General features: G+C 45.3%; 3 protein-coding genes across 7 annotated transcripts; 1 reads left to right on the top strand and 2 right to left on the bottom strand.

Moving 5' to 3' along the window:
* The first annotated feature begins 75 nt into the window (after positions 1-75).
* OSGEPL1 (O-sialoglycoprotein endopeptidase like 1) lies at positions 76-7,876 on the top strand. Of its 4 annotated transcripts, none has more exons than XM_068137901.1 (9): positions 76-361; positions 649-702; positions 876-1,117; positions 1,843-2,230; positions 4,029-4,233; positions 4,329-4,477; positions 5,382-5,512; positions 5,659-5,730; positions 7,543-7,876. In XM_068137901.1, exons 3-9 carry the CDS (start codon positions 903-905, stop codon positions 7,634-7,636), a joined length of 1,254 nt encoding a protein of 417 aa, XP_067994002.1. In that variant the 5' UTR covers positions 76-361; positions 649-702; positions 876-902; the 3' UTR covers positions 7,637-7,876. The 4 variants fall into 4 exon arrangements, with proteins under 4 accessions (XP_067994002.1, XP_067994001.1, XP_067994004.1 ...); XM_068137900.1 differs by having other exon boundaries at positions 865-1,117; XM_068137903.1 differs by lacking the exon at positions 649-702.
* A 1,462-nt stretch (positions 7,877-9,338) lies between these two features.
* ASNSD1 (asparagine synthetase domain containing 1) lies at positions 9,339-14,917 on the bottom strand. Its single transcript, XM_068137899.1, has 3 exons — positions 13,442-14,917; positions 12,228-12,409; positions 9,339-9,666 (listed from the first exon to the last, which is right to left on the bottom strand). Exons 1-3 carry the CDS (start codon positions 14,915-14,917, stop codon positions 9,408-9,410), a joined length of 1,917 nt encoding a protein of 638 aa, XP_067994000.1. The 3' UTR covers positions 9,339-9,407.
* A 6-nt stretch (positions 14,918-14,923) lies between these two features.
* On the bottom strand, positions 14,924-18,592 carry ASDURF (ASNSD1 upstream open reading frame). Of its 2 annotated transcripts, XM_068137906.1 has the most exons (4): positions 18,416-18,592; positions 16,981-17,034; positions 16,366-16,441; positions 14,924-15,010 (listed from the first exon to the last, which is right to left on the bottom strand). In XM_068137906.1, exons 1-4 carry the CDS (start codon positions 18,506-18,508, stop codon positions 14,940-14,942), a joined length of 294 nt encoding a protein of 97 aa, XP_067994007.1. In that variant the 5' UTR covers positions 18,509-18,592; the 3' UTR covers positions 14,924-14,939. The 2 variants fall into 2 exon arrangements, with proteins under 2 accessions (XP_067994007.1, XP_067994008.1); XM_068137907.1 differs by lacking the exon at positions 16,981-17,034.
* Positions 18,593-20,977: the final 2,385 nt, after the last annotated feature.

The raw sequence follows: 20,977 nt of genomic DNA, 5'->3' as shown, positions 1-20,977 counted from the left end.
GAAGCTGTCTGGTAAACTGTTTTATAATGAGAACCAGTAGGCTTGACAAAGTAGCTCATTGCCAACTACCCTCTACGCCTGCCTGTTCGCAAGGAGGCAGGAGCGGGGCGTCCTTTCCAGACGGGTCACTCCGCGCCTGCGCCGGGCGCGGGGGCGGCCCCGGAGGAGCCGGTGGGCGGGAGCGCGCCCCGGTACGCGGCGGCCGTTCACCCAGCCTGCGCCGGTGGGTCGCGAGTTAGGCCCAGCGGTGAGGGCTCGAGGTGCCCGGCCCTGGCGGGCGCTGCCCCGCTACGCAAGCGTGGCGCTGAGAAAAGGGAGGGCGAGCGAGCGGCGGGCGATGGCGGTGAATCGCGATACGAAGGTACGCTGCGGGTGCGCGGAGAAGCGGGCGGCGCTGGCCTGGCGCAGCGCGGGGCCGGGACGCACCTTACCGCCTTCTCCTGCGCGCCCTGACGCCGGCCTGCGGCGGCTCCGAAGGCCTGCGGAGGATGGAAGCAAGCCTCGGCCGCTGAAACAGCGAGGAGGGAGCTTAGAGACGGCGCTGCTGACAGCGCGGAATTGCACTGTGTGCGGGGAGCACACGGGGCGAGCTCGCCCTGAGGTGCTGCGGGTCAGGGGCTCACGGTGTGGTTTGTGTCCCTCCCCTAGGGCCGCAGAAAGCGCAGCAAGGGTGGGTGAAGAACTCTCTTGAAGCATGTTAAGGTAAAGCAAAGGCGTTAGCTCCCAACTCTAAAATTGTTTGGGTTTACTTAAGGTCTTAAGTATGGACCGTGTGCATTGGTAACTTTGAAATGAGTCTCCCCTCCCAGAAAATCACACCAGAGCACTTGGGTGAAAACCCTCCCGCAATAATCAGCTACACAGCTCTATTGTAGACGCAGCTACGAGATAGATTGTGAACAATGAGCAACATTGCCAAAAGCCTTTTGAAATCAGTCAAATGCGGGCGGGCCGTGTGGCTGAGGAGCAGAAGCTCTGCTTGCTGTGGAGAACAGCGCTTTCGGCAGCTGGTACTGGGAATCGAGACGAGCTGCGATGACACCGGCGCTGCCGTGGTGGACGATGCTGGCAACGTGCTGGGAGAGGCCCTGCATTGTCAGAAGGAAGTCCATTTACAGTAAGAATATGCTCTGCAGTCAAAATAAACTTCTCGGTCGCTTTCACCTTACCAATGATGTTATTCTTACTTGTAGTATTGTCCATCTAGAGGTCCTGTGTTCTCCACAAATCTCAGTGAGAAGTGGACAGGTGTAAAGACCTATTCCTAAGGCCACAACACATTCTGCTTGAGATATTACTGATGAGTGAGGAGAGAAATGATCTGCATTTAAGAAGTTTCCTCCTGTATTTTCTTTCCAAAAGAGCCAGATCACTTACCTAGCTTGAATTAAAGATGAAAGCATTTTTACTGTTAAAACCACCCAATGTCTCGTTTCTTTTGAAGGAAAGTTCCTAGAACAATGGAGTCATAGAATGGCTCACGCTGGAAGGGACCTCAGAGATCATCTATTCCAATTCCCCTGCCATGAGCAAGGGATGCCTTTCAAAAGTTACTCAGATATAGGTGTTGGTGGCTAAGTACATGAACTTACAAGTGAGGGCTTATGAATATTTAGGTGCAGGCACTGTTTTGGAACAGTGTTGAGGTACATTTAAGAGGTATCTTTAAAAAGGGCAACTTCCATCCTCTTCTGACCTCAGCGTGGTAATTTTGGTCTCCTCAGTGCGGAGATGCCTTTTACACAGCATTTGAGAACGTGTTAAGGAAACAGGAAGGTTATGACAAGATTGAGTCTGAAATCAATTACAAATTGTACAAATACAATTCTTTGTTTCTACTAGAACAGGTGGAATAATTCCCATGGTGGCACAGCAACTTCACAGAGAAAACATTGAGCGAGTGGTACGAGAGGCTCTTAGTGCCAGTGGAGTTTCTGTTCCTGAGCTGGCAGCTGTTGCAACTACAGTCAAACCAGGCCTGGCCCCCAGCCTGGAAGTAGGGCTGCGGTACAGCCTGGACCTGGTGAGCAGGTACCAGAAGCCCTTCATACCCATCCATCACATGGAGGCTCATGCTCTGACCGTCAGACTGACACATCATGTGGAGTTTCCTTTCTTGGTTCTTCTGCTCTCCGGAGGCCACTGCATTTTGGCAGTAGCACAAGGGGTGTCAGATTTCCTTCTGCTTGGACAGTCCATAGATATAGCACCGGGAGACATGCTGGATAAGGTAATAATGGCCTTACAAGTGGGAATCTAGTTGTGTCTTCTTTTTGTTGAGTTATATGGCATCATCATACTACCAGCAGCAGCCTGAGGACACTCATACAGTCTTCTTCTGTCTCTGTTTGAAATATCATAGTTTTAAGACAGAAGAAGCTGTTAAAAATCTGCATTAAATCAGTTGTATGTGAATGAATTACATTGTTAGCAAACAGACATTGTCAAGGGTTAGGGCTGGGCTGGCCACTTAATGAGTGACAGATGCTCTCTGTTAACCTCTCTCCTTTCCCAAATGGAAGAGACAGGGCATAAGGAAGAGAGAGACTGCTGGGTTGGGAAGGAAAACCAGTGTTAGTGAAAATAACCACAACAGAATTAAATAGATGCAAATTGACATGAGCCAATACTGAACCCAGCCTCATCAGTGAGGCTGTGAGTAGGCACTAGGAAAGTCCCAAACTGGGCTTGGCTGCAGATGGGAACCAAATCCAGGAGCTGGATGCTGGAACTGGATTCAGGAACCCGTGGATTGGGATTGAAGGCAGAATGGACAGAGTCCTCCTGTCACACCAGCCATTGAAGAGGAGGCTTGACCCTGATGATCCCTGGTAAATAGGACGCCCATGGGATAGAATCCCTTGTTGGCCAGTTCAGGGTCACCTGTTCTGTCCCTTCCTCCATTGAGGTGCTACCTCTGACATATTGTATTCCAGCATGGGGCACAAGATTCAGCAGTGCCCTTGGTCTGCATCCCAGCCCTTGGCAGTACCTCTCCCCATCAGCATTCTCACTGCCAGCAGCAGCCTCTGGCTGTGCAGACATGCCCTGAACTGCAGAAAGTGCCAGCACTGAGCAGAGACTAAGCTGAGAAGTCAAATCCCTGAACAGAGTTGGTTCTGTTCTAGCTCAAACCAGGACAGCAATGTAACCAAAACCGGTGTGGGAAGTTTCATTGACATCCATGATTCAAAGAGGTTGTATGAACTAGAGAAGGTGGACAGTGATGTTTTAAAGGATACTGTCAGGTCAAAACAATACATATTAAATAATTTCTTATCAGTGTTTTTGTAGACTTTGAAAAGCCTGCTTTGGCTTTCAGGATTATGATTCTGGACTGCTGAGTACAACCTGTAAAACTGGCCACCCACAATTCTGTTCTCAAAGACATGCACAAAGTTTATAACCAGCATTTGTGTCTATTGAAAAAAGTGGGAGAGTGAGTGGGGTTGGAAGTTGAAACAAACTTCATTTCTCTGGCCACAGATTATGGCAGTCAGTGTGTGTTTCCTATACCATAAAAACTGGGTAATTAGTGTTTTGCCCCAAAATATCTTTGTCCAAACTGTTCTAGAATTGCATTTCTAATTACTCCTGAAGAAGAACCTCCAGCTATTGTATGTCTTGACCTTACTGTGGCCTGCTGATAATTTCATCTTGGGTTGGATTTTATGGCATCTTAATTTTATTCCATGGACTACAAAGCAGTGATGTAGCCTCAGGAGTAATTAGTTGAGCTCTCTGTTAGGAGTGGGTTGTGAGTTTGAAATTAGAGAAGAGTAGATTTAGATTGGATGTTAGGGAAAAGTTCTTCACAGTGAGGGTGGTTGAGCACTAGAACAGGTTGCTCAGAGAGGTACTTGAGGTCCCATCCCTGGAGACATTCAAGGTGAGGCTCCACATGGCTCTGGGTGACTTGATTTAGTTGAGGATGTCCCTGCTCACTGCAGGGAGGTTGGACTAGATGACTTTAGAGGTCCCTTCCAATGCAGGTGATTCTCTGACTCTATGATTTATTGCTTGCCTAGGTAGCAAGGAGACTGTCTTTAAGAAAGCACCCAGAGTGCCACAGCATGGCTGGGGGGAAGGCAATAGAGCACTTGGCTCAGAGTGGAAACAGGCATCAGCACACGTTCAGGCTTCCCATGCTACAATACCGCAACTGCGACTTCTCTTTCTCTGGACTTCAGAGCCTGGTCAATAAAGCCATCACAGAAAAAGAAAAAGAAGAAGGTATTTTTAAACAAAGGTGGATATAAGCTATGGGTTTGACGCCCTTCATGCTGAGCTATGCTCAGGGAAAACCCTTTGCTGGTGTATTTTTATAGGTATTCAAGAGGGTGAGATCCTCTCCTGTGTGCAGGATATTGCTGCCGCCGTACAGCATGCAGTGGCTGTTCACATTTTCCAGCGGACGTATCGAGCCATGCTGTTCTGCATAAAAAATAGCATACTGTCAGCAAGAAATGCAGCTTTGGTAGGTAAACGTTGGGGTTTTTTCTCCATTTTCTGTTCAACTGAAGAAGAGATGCCTTACTGAACTTTCCCTGGCCAGGCAAGGAAGATGTCAGTATGTATGGCGCTACTAAAATAGCAGGATTGAGGTGATAGCTGTATAAATATTTACAATACAGTCTGTCATAGTTTGGTTTTAAACTGGAAAGGTATTTTCTTCCCATCTAATCTTTCATAACATTTCAGGCCACATAATTTTGCCTAGTACTCTCCAGTACTTGACAGCTGCTCTGGTTATGACTCTCTGGTCCAATGAGTCCAATGGTTGGACTTGATTTTAGAGGTGTTTTCCAACTAAAAGGATTCTAGGATTCTGTGCTTTATTTAAAAATGTTTCCTAGCATAGTACAGTCACATAGCATACTCTCATGTTTTCATCTTCAAAGGTGTGTTTTAATCTCTCTTAAAAAATGCATTATTTATTGCTGTCATCTGATGAGCTTTCCTTAAAGAGAAAGCTCCATGGAGACCTTAGAGCAGCCTTCCAGTACATGAAGGGGGTTACAGGAGAAATGGGGAAAGGACTTTTTCCAAGGGCTTGTGGTGATAGGATGAGGGGCTGTGAGCTGGAAGTGGGGAGATTTAGACTGGGTACTAGGAAAAAAATATTCACATTGAGGGTGGTGAGACACTGGAACAGGTTGCCCAGAGAGGTTGTGGATTCTTCCTCCTCGGAGGTGCTCAAGGCCAGGTTGGATGAGGCCTTGAGCAACCTGGTCAAGTGGAAGGTGTCCCTGCCCATGGCATGGGGGTTGGAACTAGGACCCTTCCAGCCTAAACCATTCTATGAAACAGGATGTAAGTTGAGTGTGACTCTTCAGTACTTCTGCGTCAATGCCTTTTTTTCTTCTGGAAACTGCTTTCAGGTTGTATCAGGAGGAGTTGCAAGCAATCAGTACATCCGAAAAGGCCTGCAGGCTTTGGCTGATGCAAATGATTTTGCCTTTCTGTGCCCTCCTCCAAGACTGTGCACCGATAATGGTGTTATGGTCGCATGGTGAGAGCTGCTTCTCTTTGCATGTGTTTCTCTAATGCTCTGCAAAAGCTGACAGCAGAGTGAAGAGCTTCTGTTTGTGGTGACTGAGCCATGTACGTTAAGGTAGTCAGGACGTACAATTTTTACATCATTGCTTTCTCGCTTAGGAATGGCATTGAAAGGTTACGTGCAGGTCTTGGTGTTCTACACAGTACTGATGGCATCCGCTATGAACCAAGGTATGTGGCTCAGTTCATCCATGGGCCATTGCTTCATTTACTCACCATGGTCAATGAGAGGGGAGGGAGGTGTAGACTAAAAACCATAGCTGAAGCTGATGAGGCATATCTTTGCAGTACACAGAATCACAGAATGTTAGGGGTTGGAAGGGACCTCAAAAGATCATTGAGTCCGACTACCCTGCCAGGGCAGGATCACCTAGACTGAGTTGCAAAGAAATACATCCCGAAAGGTTTTGAATGTCTCCAGAGAAGAAGACTCCACAATCTCTCTGGGCAGCAGGTTCCAGGGCTCTGTCATCCTCACTAAGTTTTTCCTTATGTTTTCCTTATGTTCTCTGATCCAGCTTGCACCCATTGCCCCTTGTCCTATCATCAGCCATCACTGAGCAGAGCCTGGCTCCATCCTCCTGACACTCGCCCTTCACATCTTCATAAACATGAATGAGGTCACCCCTCAGTCTTCTCCAAGCTAAAGAGCCCCAGCTTCCTCAGGCTTTCCTCAGAAGGGAGGTGTTCTACTCCCTTCAGCATCTTTGTGGCTCTGTGCTGGACTCTTTCAAGCAGTTTCCTGAGGTCCTTTTTGAACTGTGGGGCCCAGAACTGGACACAATATTCCAGATGTGGCCTCACCAGGGCAGAGCTTTTAAAGGGTTTTTAAAAGTGGTGGTTTTTTTTAAAAGTTTTACACTTTTCAGTGTAGTTGGGAAGTAGAAATGATGTGCCTGGCATTTGTGTGCTTTGCCTCAGGAACTTCAGTCACCATGCATCATAAAGTTCTGTGCATTTGCCTGTTAACCATCATAGTATGGCAACATTGGAGCAAGTTCTGTTGCAGCCCACTCCCCTTGGCTTCTCCTCAACATCAAAGTGCTCCAAGTCTCAAAATGTGCACTGATAACAAGCAATCAATTTTGAGAAAGAATCTGACACATACCATCTGATAATACTGCTTCTTATTGATAATACTGATTTTGCTAATGACTTGTTGGGTTAGGTTTGATCTATGGGTTTAAGCGTCAGTTGTCCCTGCCCATGGCAGGGGGGTTGGAACTAGATGATCTTTGCAGTCCCTTCCAAGCCCCTGACAATTCTGTGATTCTAAGTAGATCCTTGGCTTAAGGCAAAACAAAATTCCAGTATCTCAAAAGTACCAGCTGGGCTTAATCTTGGAATTTTGTTCAGGTTTTTCCCATTCCCAGGTTAACAGACTTGGAAGGTCTCAGCAGCAAAAATAAGAAAAGGCTGTATAATTGTTACTTGAAAACAATAAATTACTCCTCTTCAAAACTCACTTGCTTTATTGCTCTAGTGGAAGATGTCCCTGCTTACTGCAGGATGTTGGACTAGACCTTTGGAGGTTCCTTCCAACCCAAACCATTCCATGATTCTGTATACTATCTCAGTGAATAAAACACTTAAGTTTTGTGTGCTGTAAGCTATTGAGAGTATCACAGAAGGAGGTATCTTTGGATCTCTATAGTGTGTCTTGCATTCATCAGTGAGACGTAAAATTGTCAATTAAAACCAGAATCTAAATTAAACAACATTCTCAAAAGATGGCTTTGAAAGCCCAGCTAGGTTTCCTGAGTTTGGAATGGCTAGAAATGCAAACATTTCCTCAGAGTAAAGCATTTTTAGGTAGGCTTCAGATGGACCATTGTAATGGTCACAGAGTCCTGGCAGTGCAGGGAATGTGCAGAACTCCTGCAGTTTCACTGTAAGCCAGTTCTGTGCACCTGTACATTTGTGTGATAGGGAATAATGTTATTTATTTCTAACAAATACATAATTTTGGTTCTTTTGTTTCAGAGCTCCCCTTGGAATTGATATTTCAAAGAGAGTTGAAGAAGATTCCATCAAGGTGCCAAAACTCAAAAAGAAGATACAGTGGTTGGCATCATAAATAGTAACTTAGGCAAGTAAAAGCAACTAGAAGTTGTTAATAAGAAAACATTTCTGTGCTGTTACATTTCCTGACTGTATTTGCTTTGCAAGTGTTGAAGATCAGTTGCCAGAGAACTATATGCTGCATGGAGTCACCACAATGATTCCAGTTGCTGTTCCTTGAATGTCCAAGATTTCTAGGTGTTAAAACAATTAATTAAAAGTGCACTTGCTAATAAACTCAAGACAAATGAAAATATCTCCACTGTTTACACTTTAACTTATAATAAGTTTTGTGTGTATATTAAATGTTAAAAATCTACTACTACCTTCCATGACTGACAAGTTACAGAACATGCAGATGAGAAAGCACAGCTTTCAAGATCTGTTTGCTGTGCCACAAGTGAATTTCAGCAGTACTCAATTTGCTGCAATCAGAACCTGTTCTTAATTCTAGAATACTGAAATGTTGGTGTGTAGGTCTAGTGCCTTTTTTGTATAAATGGCTCAGTAAAGTTCACAGTGGCAGTGAGCTGCTGAGATGCAAGTTCTGAATTTTGATGCAAATGGGTTATTTAACTTTGCCTTTTGATAACCAGTATAATACACTTCATGTGTCAAGGCCTCACCTGGAGTACTGTGGGCAGCTCTGCAGCATTTAACGCAGCAAGGACATGGAGCTGATGGTCCAGAGGAGCACCATGAAAATGATCAGGGGGGTGGAGCACCTGTGCTACAAGGAGAGGCTGAGGTAGCTGGGGTTGTTCAGCCTAGGGAAGAGAAGGCTCCAGGGAGACTTAATAGTGATCTTCCAGTACCTGAAGGGGGCCTACAAGAAGGCTGCAGGATGACTGTTTATGAAGGTGTGCAGTGATTGGACCAGGGGCAATGGCTTCAAACTAGAGGAGACTTAGACAGGATGTTAGGAACAAGTTCTTTACCATGAGGGTGGTATAACAGTAGGACAGGTTGCCCAGAGAGGGAGTTGAGGCCTCATCCTTGGAGATGTTCAAGGTCAGGTTTGGCAAGGCTCTGAGCAATCCGATCTAATGGAGGATGTCCCTGCTGACTGCATAGGAGTTGGACTAGATGACCTTTGGAGGTCCCTTCCAACCCCAACTATGCTATGACTCTACAATTATTCATTGTAGTGGTATTTACTGGAATAAATACTTGATGTATTAAACACCTCTACAGTGTATTGACAGAAAGCAAGATGAGCAGGTTTCTTACATCAAATAATTAAAACACTGCCTCCTGTAGGCCATTATAAAGTTTTACAGTGCTCAAATAAGGGACAGGACTGTTTAGAAGGCCCTGCAGTGACAGGACAAGGGACAATGGTTTGGAACTGCAGCAACACACATGTGGATTGGACATCACCAGGAAGTTCTTTACAATGAGAGTGGTGAATACTGAACAAGTTGTCCAGAGATGTGGTAGAGGCCCCATTACTGGAGGCATTCAAGGTCAAATTTGATGGGGCCCTGAGCAGCCTGATCTAGTTAGAGGTGTCCCTGCTGACTGCAGGGGGGTTGGACAAGATGATCTTTGAGAGTCCCTTCCAACCTGATGTATTTTGTGACTTAATCCTCTCTTCTGAGATTCCTTCCTCCCTCCCAGAAGATACATTCCTAGCAAGTCTCTAGCCCAAGCACACATCTACATGTATTACTTTGATAATTAATAATGTCCAAGTTTGTAAAAAACCAGACCAAAGATTCTAAGAAAATTCCAAAGATTTACTGAATTTGCATATAAAATAAACACAACATCTCAAGATGTGGCCTTTATAATTCATCTACCGACAACTTCAGTCTGCTGCAGGTGTCAGCAGCTTTTTCTCTGCTGTTCTCTAGTTTTGCAATCCGAGATCCAAACTGTACAGCCCTCTTGGGCAGAATGGTGGAGGCTGTAAGGCCAAGCTCCTTGGCTGCCAGGCGCAGAATCAGCTTCTCACCGACTCCTCGAGGTAAAGTCAAGTCAGCTTTTTCTGAGATGGGCAGAGAACTGAGGAATGACACCACATCTTCATCAAGAAAAGGAAACCTGAAAGGGAAAAAAAAATAGACATGGGGAAAGTCCCTTTAAAAACCACATACAAATAGTCTTGGTTTTCTCCTTTACCACACAGAAATACCTCAAAGTCTAAGTCAACTCCTAACTAGAGATGTACCTTACATGCTAGTGTCACAGTACAGAGGGGCAAGTCTCCAAAGCAGTTACACTCTATTGGAGAAAGAAAACATAAAACCATAAAACCCCCACAACTGGAAGCAGCTTGATTTAAATTAGACATTAGGAAGAAATTCTTCTCAATGATGGTGGTGAGGTGCTGGAACAGGCTGCACAGAGAAGTGGTGAAGGCTCCAAGCCAGAACTGTTCAAAGCCAGGTTAGATGGGGCCTCAAACAACTTGGTCTTGTAGGAGGTATCCATGCCCATCGTGGGGGTTTGGAACTAGATGACTTTTAAGATCCCTTCCAACACAAACCATTGTGTGATTCTATGGTAACACATCATGTTTAAACTTTGAAGCCTAGAAGTTTTCAAAAGTCAACAAACAAAAGAATAAGAGCAAGCATTGGGAATGTTTGGTTTGTGCAAAAAAATTATGAAGCAAATCAGAAAATAAAATGGAACAGTAAGACAAATTTGAAAGGAACACTTCTCAAGATAACTTCGAAGTATTTAAAAAGACTCTCTGAAGCCACACTGTCACTTTGAAACCAAAATATTTCCACAATAAACTCTGAGAACATTCCAAATTCCAGGTGTTCCTATCTAAGCACGACCACGATTAACAGCACTGCAACTGGTTTTGTGCTGAACCGAAAACATGCAAGTAAGAACACATTTGGAAAAACACTGGCATAGATATGACACGAAAAGAGCTTTCATGCACCTGAGGGGGCTCTGCTACTGAACAACACCTAAGGAATTCTATGCAAGTTGGTGGTAGTATGGTGGAAATAAACACAAATCAAATGATTCTTCAACTACTTTGATTCAAAAGCTTGGAACTGCAGTGCATATTGGTCACATCTTTCCTACCTGGCTTCTATGTTACACAACGCAACATCCTCCAAAGCCATTCCCCAAATGACCACACTAGAACTCTTCAAAGTTGTGCAGAAGATCTTAAAATGCTAAAACCAACTTGATTTTGCCAGTTTCACAGAATCACAGAATTGTTCTGGTTGGAAGAGACCTTTCAGATCATGGAGTCCAACCATTAATCCAGCACTGCCAGGTCACCGCTAAACCATGGAATCACAGAATTTCAACATCTGCTGCTTCTTACAACTTCTGTGTGGAAATTTGATGTTCCAGTTGCTAAATTTCCTTAAGTAACTCTTCCCCAGAAGTACAGGCCACTTTTTAGGAATCAAGAGCCCCAACACCCTAGTACAGATAAACAGAATAGAACAGTCCCATTGAGCTCAGTGAATGTTGGCTCTGATTAAACATACAGGACACCATCACCTTTCTGCCTGGCTGCTCTCCAGCCACTCTGACCCCAGCCTGTAGCACTGCATGGGGTTGTTGTGGCCAATGTGTAGAACCCGGCACTTAGATGTGTTCAATCTCATGCCTTTGGACTCTGCCCATCTGTCCAGCCTGTCAAGGTCCCTCTGCAGAGCTCTCCTACCCTCTAACAGATCAACACCTGCCCCCAGCTTGGTGTCGTCTGCAAATTTACTGATGATGGACTCAACCAGAGCTTACCAACAGTAAAAATCATAAAAGTTTCAATTGAGTAGAATGTTAAAAGCCAAAAGCATGAGATTGAACACATTCAAGTGCCGGGTTCTGCACATCGGCCACAACAACCCCATGCAGTGCTACAGGCTAGGGTCAGAGTAGCTGGAGAGCGGCCAGGCAGAGAGGGACCTGGGGGTGCTGGTCGATGATAGGCTGAACACGAGCCTGCAGTGTGCCCAGGCAGCCAGGAGGGCCAATGGCATCCTGGCCTGCCTCAGGAACATCGTGGCCAGCAGGAGCAGGGAGGTCATTGTGCCCCTGTACACTGCACTGGTTAGGCCGCACCTCGAGTACTGTGTCCAGTTCTGGGCCCCTCAGTTTAGGAAGGATGTTGACTTGCTGGAGCATGTCCAGAGAAGGGCAACAAAGTTGGTGAGGGGCTTGGAACACAAGCCTTATGAGGAGAGGCTGAGGGAGCTGGGAATGCTTATCCTGGAGGAGACTCAGGGGTGACCTTATTGCTGTCTACAACTACCTGAAGGGGGGTTGTAGACAGGCAGAGGTTGGTCTCTTCTCCCAGGCAGCCAGCACCAGAACAAGAGGACACAGTCTCAGGCTGCGCCAGGGGAGGTTCAGGCTGGAGGTTCAGGCTGGAGGAGGAAGTTTTACACAGAGTGATTGCCCATTGGAATGGACTGCCTGGGGAGGTGGTGGAGTCGCCGTCACTGGAGGTGTTCAGGAGGAGACTTGACAGGGTGCTTGGTTGCAGGGGTTAGTTTATTAGGTGGTGTTGGATGATAGGTTGGACACGATGATCTTGAAGGTCTCTTCCAACCTGGTTTATTCTATTCTATTCTGTATTCTATGTGGCAAAACCAGTTTGTTTAATGTTAAAAGAAGAATACCTGGCTTCTTTTCCATGATCACCAATAATCCTGTCATCTCTGCCAAGATTTCTGGAAGAAATGCGATCCAACTCCATTTCAAGTTCTTTATTCAGGCCCTCTAAGCCATATTTTTTGAAGCAAACACGATGTCGAGAATAACCAGCAAGCTGCTCATCTGCTCCAATTCCTGAAAGCACAACCTAGAAAACACAGTAAAAGAAAACTTTCTTAGCACCAATGCAAGCTAATCATATGTAACACACCCTGCAGCCAACAAGGCTTATGGAATCCTGGGGGACATTAAGAAGAGGGTGACCAGCAAGTCAAGGGAGGTTTTCCCCTCTACTCTGCCCTAGTGAGGCCACATCTGGAGTACTGAGTCCAGTTCTGGGCTCCCCAGTTCAAAGGAAACTACTAGAGTGTGTCCAGTGAAAGTTACAAAGATGCTGAGAGGCCTGGAGCATCTTTGAGGAGGAGAGGCTGAGAGACCTGGGGCTGTTTAGCCTGCAGAAGAGCAGACTGAGAGATCTCATCAATTCTGATCAAAAGCATGGAGATCAAGAGCATGGGGCCAGATTCTTTTCAGTGGTGTCCAGTGGCAGGACAAGGGGTAATAGGCACCAAATGGAACTTCAAAAGTTCCCCCTGAACATGAGGAAAAAAGTCCTTCCTGTGAGGGTGCTGAAACCCTGGGGCAGGCTGCCCAGAATGGTTGTGCAGTCACCTTCTCTGGAGAGAATCCAAACCTGCCTGGACATTGTGACCCTGGGCAACTTGCTCTGGCTGACCCTGCTTTAGCAGGAAAGTTGGACTAGATAATCCCCAGAGGTCCCTTTCAGCCCTCACCATCTGGAATTCTGTGATCTTAAATGTTTAACTACATCTGAAGAAAAAGAGCTCCAATACACATTTAAACACATTACCTATCATGATGGGATGTCCTTGAGCATTTATAGAGCCTGAAACAGTTCCCAGTTAAGTTACTGGAAATTTTTTTTTCCTAATCACACTGTTACTTACTCAAGTAAGATACACATCACAGGACAGAGCTGAACGCAGCTTTTAACCTCAGAACTACACAAGGGTTATAATTTATGGAATAATTCCACATTCTGCCACTGAATTTCAGAAGGTGCATGAGTATTGGAAGACCTCTGCTGATTTCAGAAACAACAGAACTGGTTTTACAGTCACAGGTCAAGCATAAGGCAGAAAGCAACAAAACTCATTACCTTTGCAGGACTTTTATATGGCTTCAGTTCTCCTTGGTTACTAACAAGCCCCTCGCCCCTGGAAGCAAACCATATTGCACAGCCAATGCTGTCATCTAAGACTGTATCCAGTGGATAAATCAAGTCATGAATGCGTTCTTGTCTCATTTTTTTCAGTTCCTCCAGTGTAACATTAATTTCCACAAAGTTCCAGGTTCTTGAAGGGTTAATGGCTTCCAATTCTTTCAGTCCAGCCCTACCACTGATTCTGTCGGGAACATCAAAGCAAGACAGGTGAGCACCAGAGTCAAGATCTTGACAACTTTCTTGAGGACAAAATAAATTGAGCTGTACTTCCTGGATGGCATGGTTTTTAGTGGGACCTTTTTGCTTAGCTTGTTGTTTGGCCATGAAAGCCACATTGAGAAGATCAATTGGCTCCCCTGAAGGCACGTGTTTATCAGCAAGGGCCGCAATCACCATGGAATCAATGCCACCAGAAAAGAGCACCGCAACATGTGCCTTCCTGCCAGATATGCTTGGAAGCTCACTGGTGTTTCCATCTTTCTCTCTAACAAGAGACAAAACCCGTCTCTTCACTGCTTCACTCAGCACAGCAGTAAACTGATGGACTAATTTTCTCTTTTGTTCCTCTGCAAGAAATCTTTGAAGGGTTTCTACAGAAACCACCTGGGGAATGTTGCTACTATCAGTGTCTGGACATCCATCTGAAGCTCCACAAGCTGTTTTATTCATGGGGATAACAGGTGCTGTGAGAAGCGGGTTTGATTCCTCCATCACAAGATGTATGTGGTCTGGTAAGCCTTTTGAAACTTGGTCCAGAACATTAATGAATCCTTCTGCTGCTGCTTTCTCTGTACAGCTGTATTTCCATGGAAACAGTGTTAAACACAATGATTTAGTTGTTGCATAAGCTTTGAGATCAATTTTGAAAATCCCAGATGCTGGGACTTCCTGCCACTGGTTACCTGACTCAGACTGAACGCTGACAGAAGCGAGACAGAAAGTACTGTCAGCCTCACCGCTGAAGTGCCAAAGCAAACTACGACGACCAAAATAATCTCTACCAAACCACAAAGCATGTCTAGATGCTTGATAATAAATAAAAGACCAGGGACCACGAAGCAATGAAAAGAGTGATAAAATGTCTGCTTCACTACTGCATAATGCAAGATGATGAAACATCACCTTAGTGTCATTCTCTACATCTCCTACATGCACTCCATTGAAAATTTCTCCATTCCAAAGAAAAACATTATTACTGACATCTTCCAGAGGCTGAGTCGTCACTGGTCCCCTCAAGTGAAGCACGTGGCCAGAAAAAAGACACTCATAAAAGGGTTCAGACACAGTTTTTATCAATTGCTGGCTGCTGTCTGGTCCTCTTCTTCTGAGGCAGCAGAGCATGTCTTCATTAAGGATGTCATGAACGGCATGTTGGCTACATAAAGTGACAACACAACAAATACCACACATTGTGACTTTCAAGGCAGTTGGACTATTTCTTGATTTTAGTCTTTTCTGGATTTTCCATCTCCTGATGTGTCTTCTTTAATTCATCTAACGTGTCTGTGTTAAGAGAAAAAACACACAACAATCAGTTCCATAAACTGGTTAAGTAATTTAAGAGTATATCTAAGAAATTAGTAACTCCAGCCACCTAAGGATCAGAGAATCATAGAATCGTTTCAGTTGGAAAAGACTTTTAAGATCACTGAGCCCAACCATTATCTAACTACCAAGTCTGCCGCTAAACCACGTCTCTCAGCAACACATCTCTGTGTCTTTTAAACACTCCTAGGGATGGGGATTCAGATACCTCCCTGGGTAGGCTCTTCTAGCAGTTGATAACTTGCTCAGTTAAAAAAATAAACATGAAATGCTAAGTTACAAAAGTGCTGTAGTATTGACGTGACACAAACATAGCTCACAGTGGCTAACTCCTCTTGAACTGTACAAAGATTATGCTTTGTCTTTTGTTTTTCACCTTCCAAAGAAAGGCACACTACAAATGTAAGGCCCCACTACAAAAGGACAGGGACAGGCTCTTTTCAGTGGTGCCCCATGATGGGACAAGGGGCAATAGACAAAAACTGGAACACAGGAAGTTCCACTTAAACGTGAGGAAAAACTTCTTTGCTGTGAGGGTGCTGTAGGCACTCTACTCTATTGCTGTAGGCACTCTATTGCTGTAGGCACTCTACTCTGGGTGACCCTGCTTTAGCAGGGAGGTTGGACTAGATGATCCCCAGAGGAATCATCTTCCAACCCTTGCCATGCTGGGATTCTGTGATTCTAGAAGAATTAGAGGAATAGCCAATTACTGCTTATATAACCAGTATGGCTTACACATTGGTAATAAGTGAACTGTCAATTAAAATGTCTGTATCATCAAATCAAATGAAAGCAGCAACTGTTCATTCCAGAGATAAATTTATACTTCTAATTTTATACATCCAACATTTCTTCACTCATCAACTTTATCATCAATTCTCATAATATAATCCTACAGATCCATTCTTTCAACTACCTAGAAAGAGTTTCCAGTTTAACTTGTCACTGTTTCGTTCTTACTCATCCCATGTAACTTTGAGATTTTGTTGGGTTTTGTTCTATTTTTGCTGTTGTTGCTGTCATTTTTTAATGGCCAAAGTGCTTTACAGCTTCCCAAAGGGCGTTGAGAATAGCAGCTCCTCTGTGGGGCAGACATTCCTGCTCATCGTCAGCACTCAGTCTTTTATGACATCCCTGTAGCACATGGAAACGCTTTTGTGCTTATGCAGTCCTGAAAATCAAGTGTGTGTCTGAAGTTCTACTTTACATTGAATATACTGACAGCAGTTTTTCATTTTGATATTCCTTTGAAATCGTGAGGAGCTTTGAAATATTTAACTATTTGCTCAACTTTTCCCCTGCAAACTTACTTTTGCACTGAGACAACGTTTCTGTTCGGTCTACAAGGAAGAATATGTTGCTGTTGGGTTGCTGCTTATACACTTTCTGTAAAACAAAACCAAGGCTGCATTAAGTCAAAGCAAAGAACTCTGGCAAACCACACTGCAGAAAGCTGATGTAGGACCACTATGACACCCCTCCACTTTTATATCAGAAGGGTACCCTGACGACACCAACAGTCTACTGACAACATCAAAAACATTTCATGGACACGCCATAACTATTCTGCATTTCTCTTTTCTTCATATGTGAGGGATCATAGTCTAGTTGAAAACACAAGAACAGTTTAAAAACACAAGAACAGTTTAAAACACAAGAACAGTTTAAAACACTTCTCAAACCCTTCTGATCAACTCAAACATCTGAATGAAGTAATTCAGACAAAATACAAAAAGGCAAAAAAAGCCCAGCAGTGTTAAACTGCACCCAGTGTACATAATAAAATAATTTGGAGAGTGAATTATTCTAACAGCAGACCCCCACTGTATGACAACCAATTAAAGGCAGTGTTTCCCCTATTGTATCTGTGCTCATTTCTGTGATGCTAACATGAAAGAGCCAAAAGCAAGTTTGTAAATATTTACCCGGTTCTTCTTCAAATTAGAAAGCTCATCAACTACCACCTTCTGCTCTTTAATCTGAAAGGCAAAAGAGGCACTTCCATGTAATTATTAAAAATAAACCTGAATTATAATCCTGGCAGTGACCATGCTTACTGCTATTTTAAGATACCTTTGTGCTGCTGATCTGGGAATGGACCATGGAACGCAAAGCGGAAGTAGGTATAAAAATTAAATATCTAACAAGTTATCTTGCATGGAATGCCACTCTCCTACCCTCAAAAGCAATCACCACCAGGAAGGCAGAGTACATCCCACTATTTACAATCAGAGAAGAAGACGACATGCACAGAGCTAGTAAAACATCAAATACCTTTAGAAAACAAAATTAAACATGGTATCTCCATTTTATAATCACAGATATTCTCCAGACTCAAAAAAGAAATGAATACCCCAACCCCCCCCAAGCTCTATTGAAAGCAACAGAAGCCTTTTTGTTGCTCTGGTGTTTCTCACAGACTTTCTTAAGAGGGACTTACCACTCTCTTCCACTGCACTGGCAGAGGTGGCAAGTATTCTCACTTTATTTACCATGACAACTATGAATGCTAAAGAACAACCAGAAGGACAGGAATAAAATCCAAAAAACAGAACAAAATATGGTCAGCAGGCTCTTAATGCTTTCTCTCAAAACCAGTATGGGTTTAGTTCTTCCTCGCTGTCTACTGGAATTGTTGTTAACAGTAGAAAGCTGACACAGCACTAGGTTAGCCAAACTGAAGGTGGCACACAGAAAAGACAACTTTTCCAGCAGCTATAGCTGTGTTTTATATCTACAGCTCAAACAGGTAAAAGAGCAGCAGCATCCTTTTCTGCGTAGCAGGAATCACAGCCTGCCATACTATTATGTGCTAGCTTTACAGCTTCACAGGTAATCAAAACCATCACTGTCTTTATGCAGTAGGGTCCTATGGAAAGGAGGCCACTTTTTGAGGGAAAGCAAGTTCAACAGCACTCCACAGACGTCATACTAAACAAAACTCCTGGCACCATGGAAAACAGAACAGAGTTATGAGAAGTGCCAACTTCTGTTACTTAAATTGAGGGGCCTTTTTGAGCAGATAGGTCTGGAATGGATGCTCAGGGGAAAACTTCACCGCGGCTCACACGATATTTCAGGCTCAGCTTGGAGCATGTGAGAACCAGTCTGACAGGCAAGAGAGCCGAGAACCCACTACGCGATCCCTCGCCCTACCACGGCAGCCCCCCATCGCCTACAGAGCATTTCTTCACACTGGCCAACCCGAGGCGTCACAGGGCCGCCTCCCCACGCCACCACAGCCCTGTGCGCGACTCGGCCTGCCCCAAAAATCCGAGAGCACCGCGGAGAGGGGACATACACACACAGACAGGGCCGCGGCCGGTCCCTGCCGCCCGGCTGCAGGCCGCCTCGCCTCACCCTCCGGCTCAGCTCCTCCTTCTGGCGCAGTCTCACGCTCCCGCTCTCCCCTTCCTTCTCCTCTTCGTCTTCCTGAGCCGAGCGGCCCGACATCCCCCTGCAGAGCGCGTCCCGCCAGGCACCGCGGGCCCAAGCGCTCCAACCCCAGCGGCAGTACCGGCGAAACCGCTGACAGCCCCCACGCGCCCCGGCGCGCGCGCAAGGCGCATGCGCGCAGCGGAGCCGCGCGGAGGGCCAATCGGCGCGCGCCCCCGAGCACGCGCGGAGCGGTTAGGCGGGAGCAGGTGGGGCGGGCTACGTTCTTCACGGGCTGCAGGAGCTGTGCAGCTCCGTCAGAGGCTTCCCAGGAATCGAACACTTGCCTTGAGCTGTTGGCCTGTCCGTGAGACCTGGCGCGATGGGCCGGAGACAGTGGCATGAGGTTCAACAAGGCCAAGTGTTGAGTGCTGCGCTTGGATCACGAGAGCCCCACGAATGCCCCACGCTTGGGGATGAGTGACTGGACACTGCCTGGTAGAAAAGGACCTGGGGGTGCTGGTCGATAGGTGACCGATGATGATCCTGTAGGTGCCCGAGAAGGCCAACAGCATCCTGGCCTGGATCAGCAATAGTGTGGCCAGGAAGACTAGGACAGGGATCATCAAAATCACTCTCTTGTGTTCAGCGCTGGTGAGGATGCACCTTGAATACTGTGTTTAGGTTTGGGCTCCTTACTGCTAGAAGAACACTGAGGTGCTGGAGCAGCGTCAGAGAAGAGCAGCAAAGCTGGTGAAGGGTCTGGAGAGCAGATCTGGTGAGCAGCTGAGGGAACTGGGATTGTTTAGAGAAAAGGAGGTTGAGGGGAGAACTTCTCCCAAGTAACAAGTGAAAGGGAAAGAAGAAATGGCTTCAAGTAGTACTAGGAGAGGTTTAGGTTGGCTATTAGGGGAAACCACTGAAAGGGTTCTCAAAGGCTGGAACAGGCTGCCCAGTGAGGTGGTTGAATTGCCATCCCTGGAGGTGCTTAATGACACAGAGATGTGGTGCGGGGGGACGTGGTTTAGCACCAGATTTGGAAGAGTTAGATAATGGTTGGACTTGATGGTCTTGGAGGTCTTTCGTAACCAAAATGATTCTACGAATCTGTGTGAGGGCGTTGGCAAGGTGGCCAAGGTGAAGGGCTGGGAATGAGTCTCAGGGAGTGTGCAGCATTTTAAAAAAAATTTAAACTAAATAAAAGAGGAAACCCCAAAACACAACAAAAGAGGAAGTGTTTTGAACTGTTAGGTGTGGTGATGACCCTGGACCAGCCTCAGGCAGCTTGCTCTAAAGCAGTTTGCTTAAAGGTATTCTAGAGAAGCTCTTACAGCTTACTTTGGTGGTATCCATGGGTTTGGTAGGAATGTCTGTGCTGTTAATTGGACTTTTTTGCAGTGTCATAGGGAGAGTAAGTTTTGGCTCCTAGAAGTAGCATGAAAAAACATCAGTTTGGTTATAAGAATATTTAACAGTGTAGCAACTTGCAAATGTTTTGCTTGTTTGCTTTTAACAGAAAGGAAAAGTGAGGTTACAGGTTCATAAAAGGTCAGGCTCGCTCTTCCCTCCACCTTCAACTGCACATTTCAGTCTCCACCCTAGCATCAACATGGCTGCTGGTGGGATTGTGTGGTGATGCTTTGCAGTGTCCTAGTGCTGTGTGATGCTGGCAGTCCCAAAGCAGGTTAACCAAAGCTGTTGGAAAACTGTCTGGGGGTTGGAGAGGTTCTGGGGCTTGTCCTTCAAACTGTAGAAGAAATAAACATACCTGGGTCTCATACAGCAGCTTTGCTGGTGTTGCTTAGTCTGCTTTGTACGTTGTCACTCTTGTTCTGTGGAGCAATTTGTTTTATCTCTCAACCCTCTGCTGCTTGAGTATTTTGCTGTTGACATGTTACAAAGGTTAATAATCAAGTAAGACAGTAGTCAAAGTATAATTTCTGTACTGATGATCTTTCATGTTCAGTAATAAACATAGTTAATGTTTATTAATCAAAAATCCAGCACTCTGTTTCTGAAGCTGCTTTGTTCATAGGAGTGATGGTAGTAATCTTGAGGCATAACAGTGAATGTGGAATGTTTCCAGCTTCTGGTCTTACACACATTGCTGATTTTTGTGCTGATAGGGAATGTGCTTTTGAGAAGTCCTCTTTTAAATGAATGGATGGATTCCCTTGCAACATGCTTGCTCCTGAAATTACCCACATTCAAAACTCACAATAAAAGCAGCTGTGTTTAAAACTCAGCAAAGGATTAGGTTGGTGCCGTTTATCTCTCTGCACAAGAGCTACAAGAGCTTAATTCAACCTTACTCCAGGGCTGCTCTAGTTGTAGTGGTGTACTTGCACTCTTCTACATGAGAGGTGGTGAGGAACCTCAGGAGCTGATCAGGCTGACAGCTGAGCGGGCATTGTAGTTCAGTGATACATCTCTGGTCAAGCTACTCATGTCTTTGCACTTCTTTTGTGCCAGCTCTGCTGTTCTGAGCTATTTATAGTGTGAAACTATTTTTTGAGAGGGTAGTAATGTCTGTTAAAGTATCGAGGA

Source organism: Melanerpes formicivorus, unplaced genomic scaffold (assembly GCF_026170545.1).
Source record: "Melanerpes formicivorus ecotype bairdi unplaced genomic scaffold, bMelFor1.0.p_v2 SCAF_5, whole genome shotgun sequence".
In the NCBI taxonomy this organism is placed as follows: Eukaryota; Metazoa; Chordata; class Aves; order Piciformes; family Picidae; genus Melanerpes; species Melanerpes formicivorus.
The sequence above is the reverse complement of the archived record's forward strand: the minus strand, read 5'-3'. Positions and strand labels throughout refer to the sequence as shown.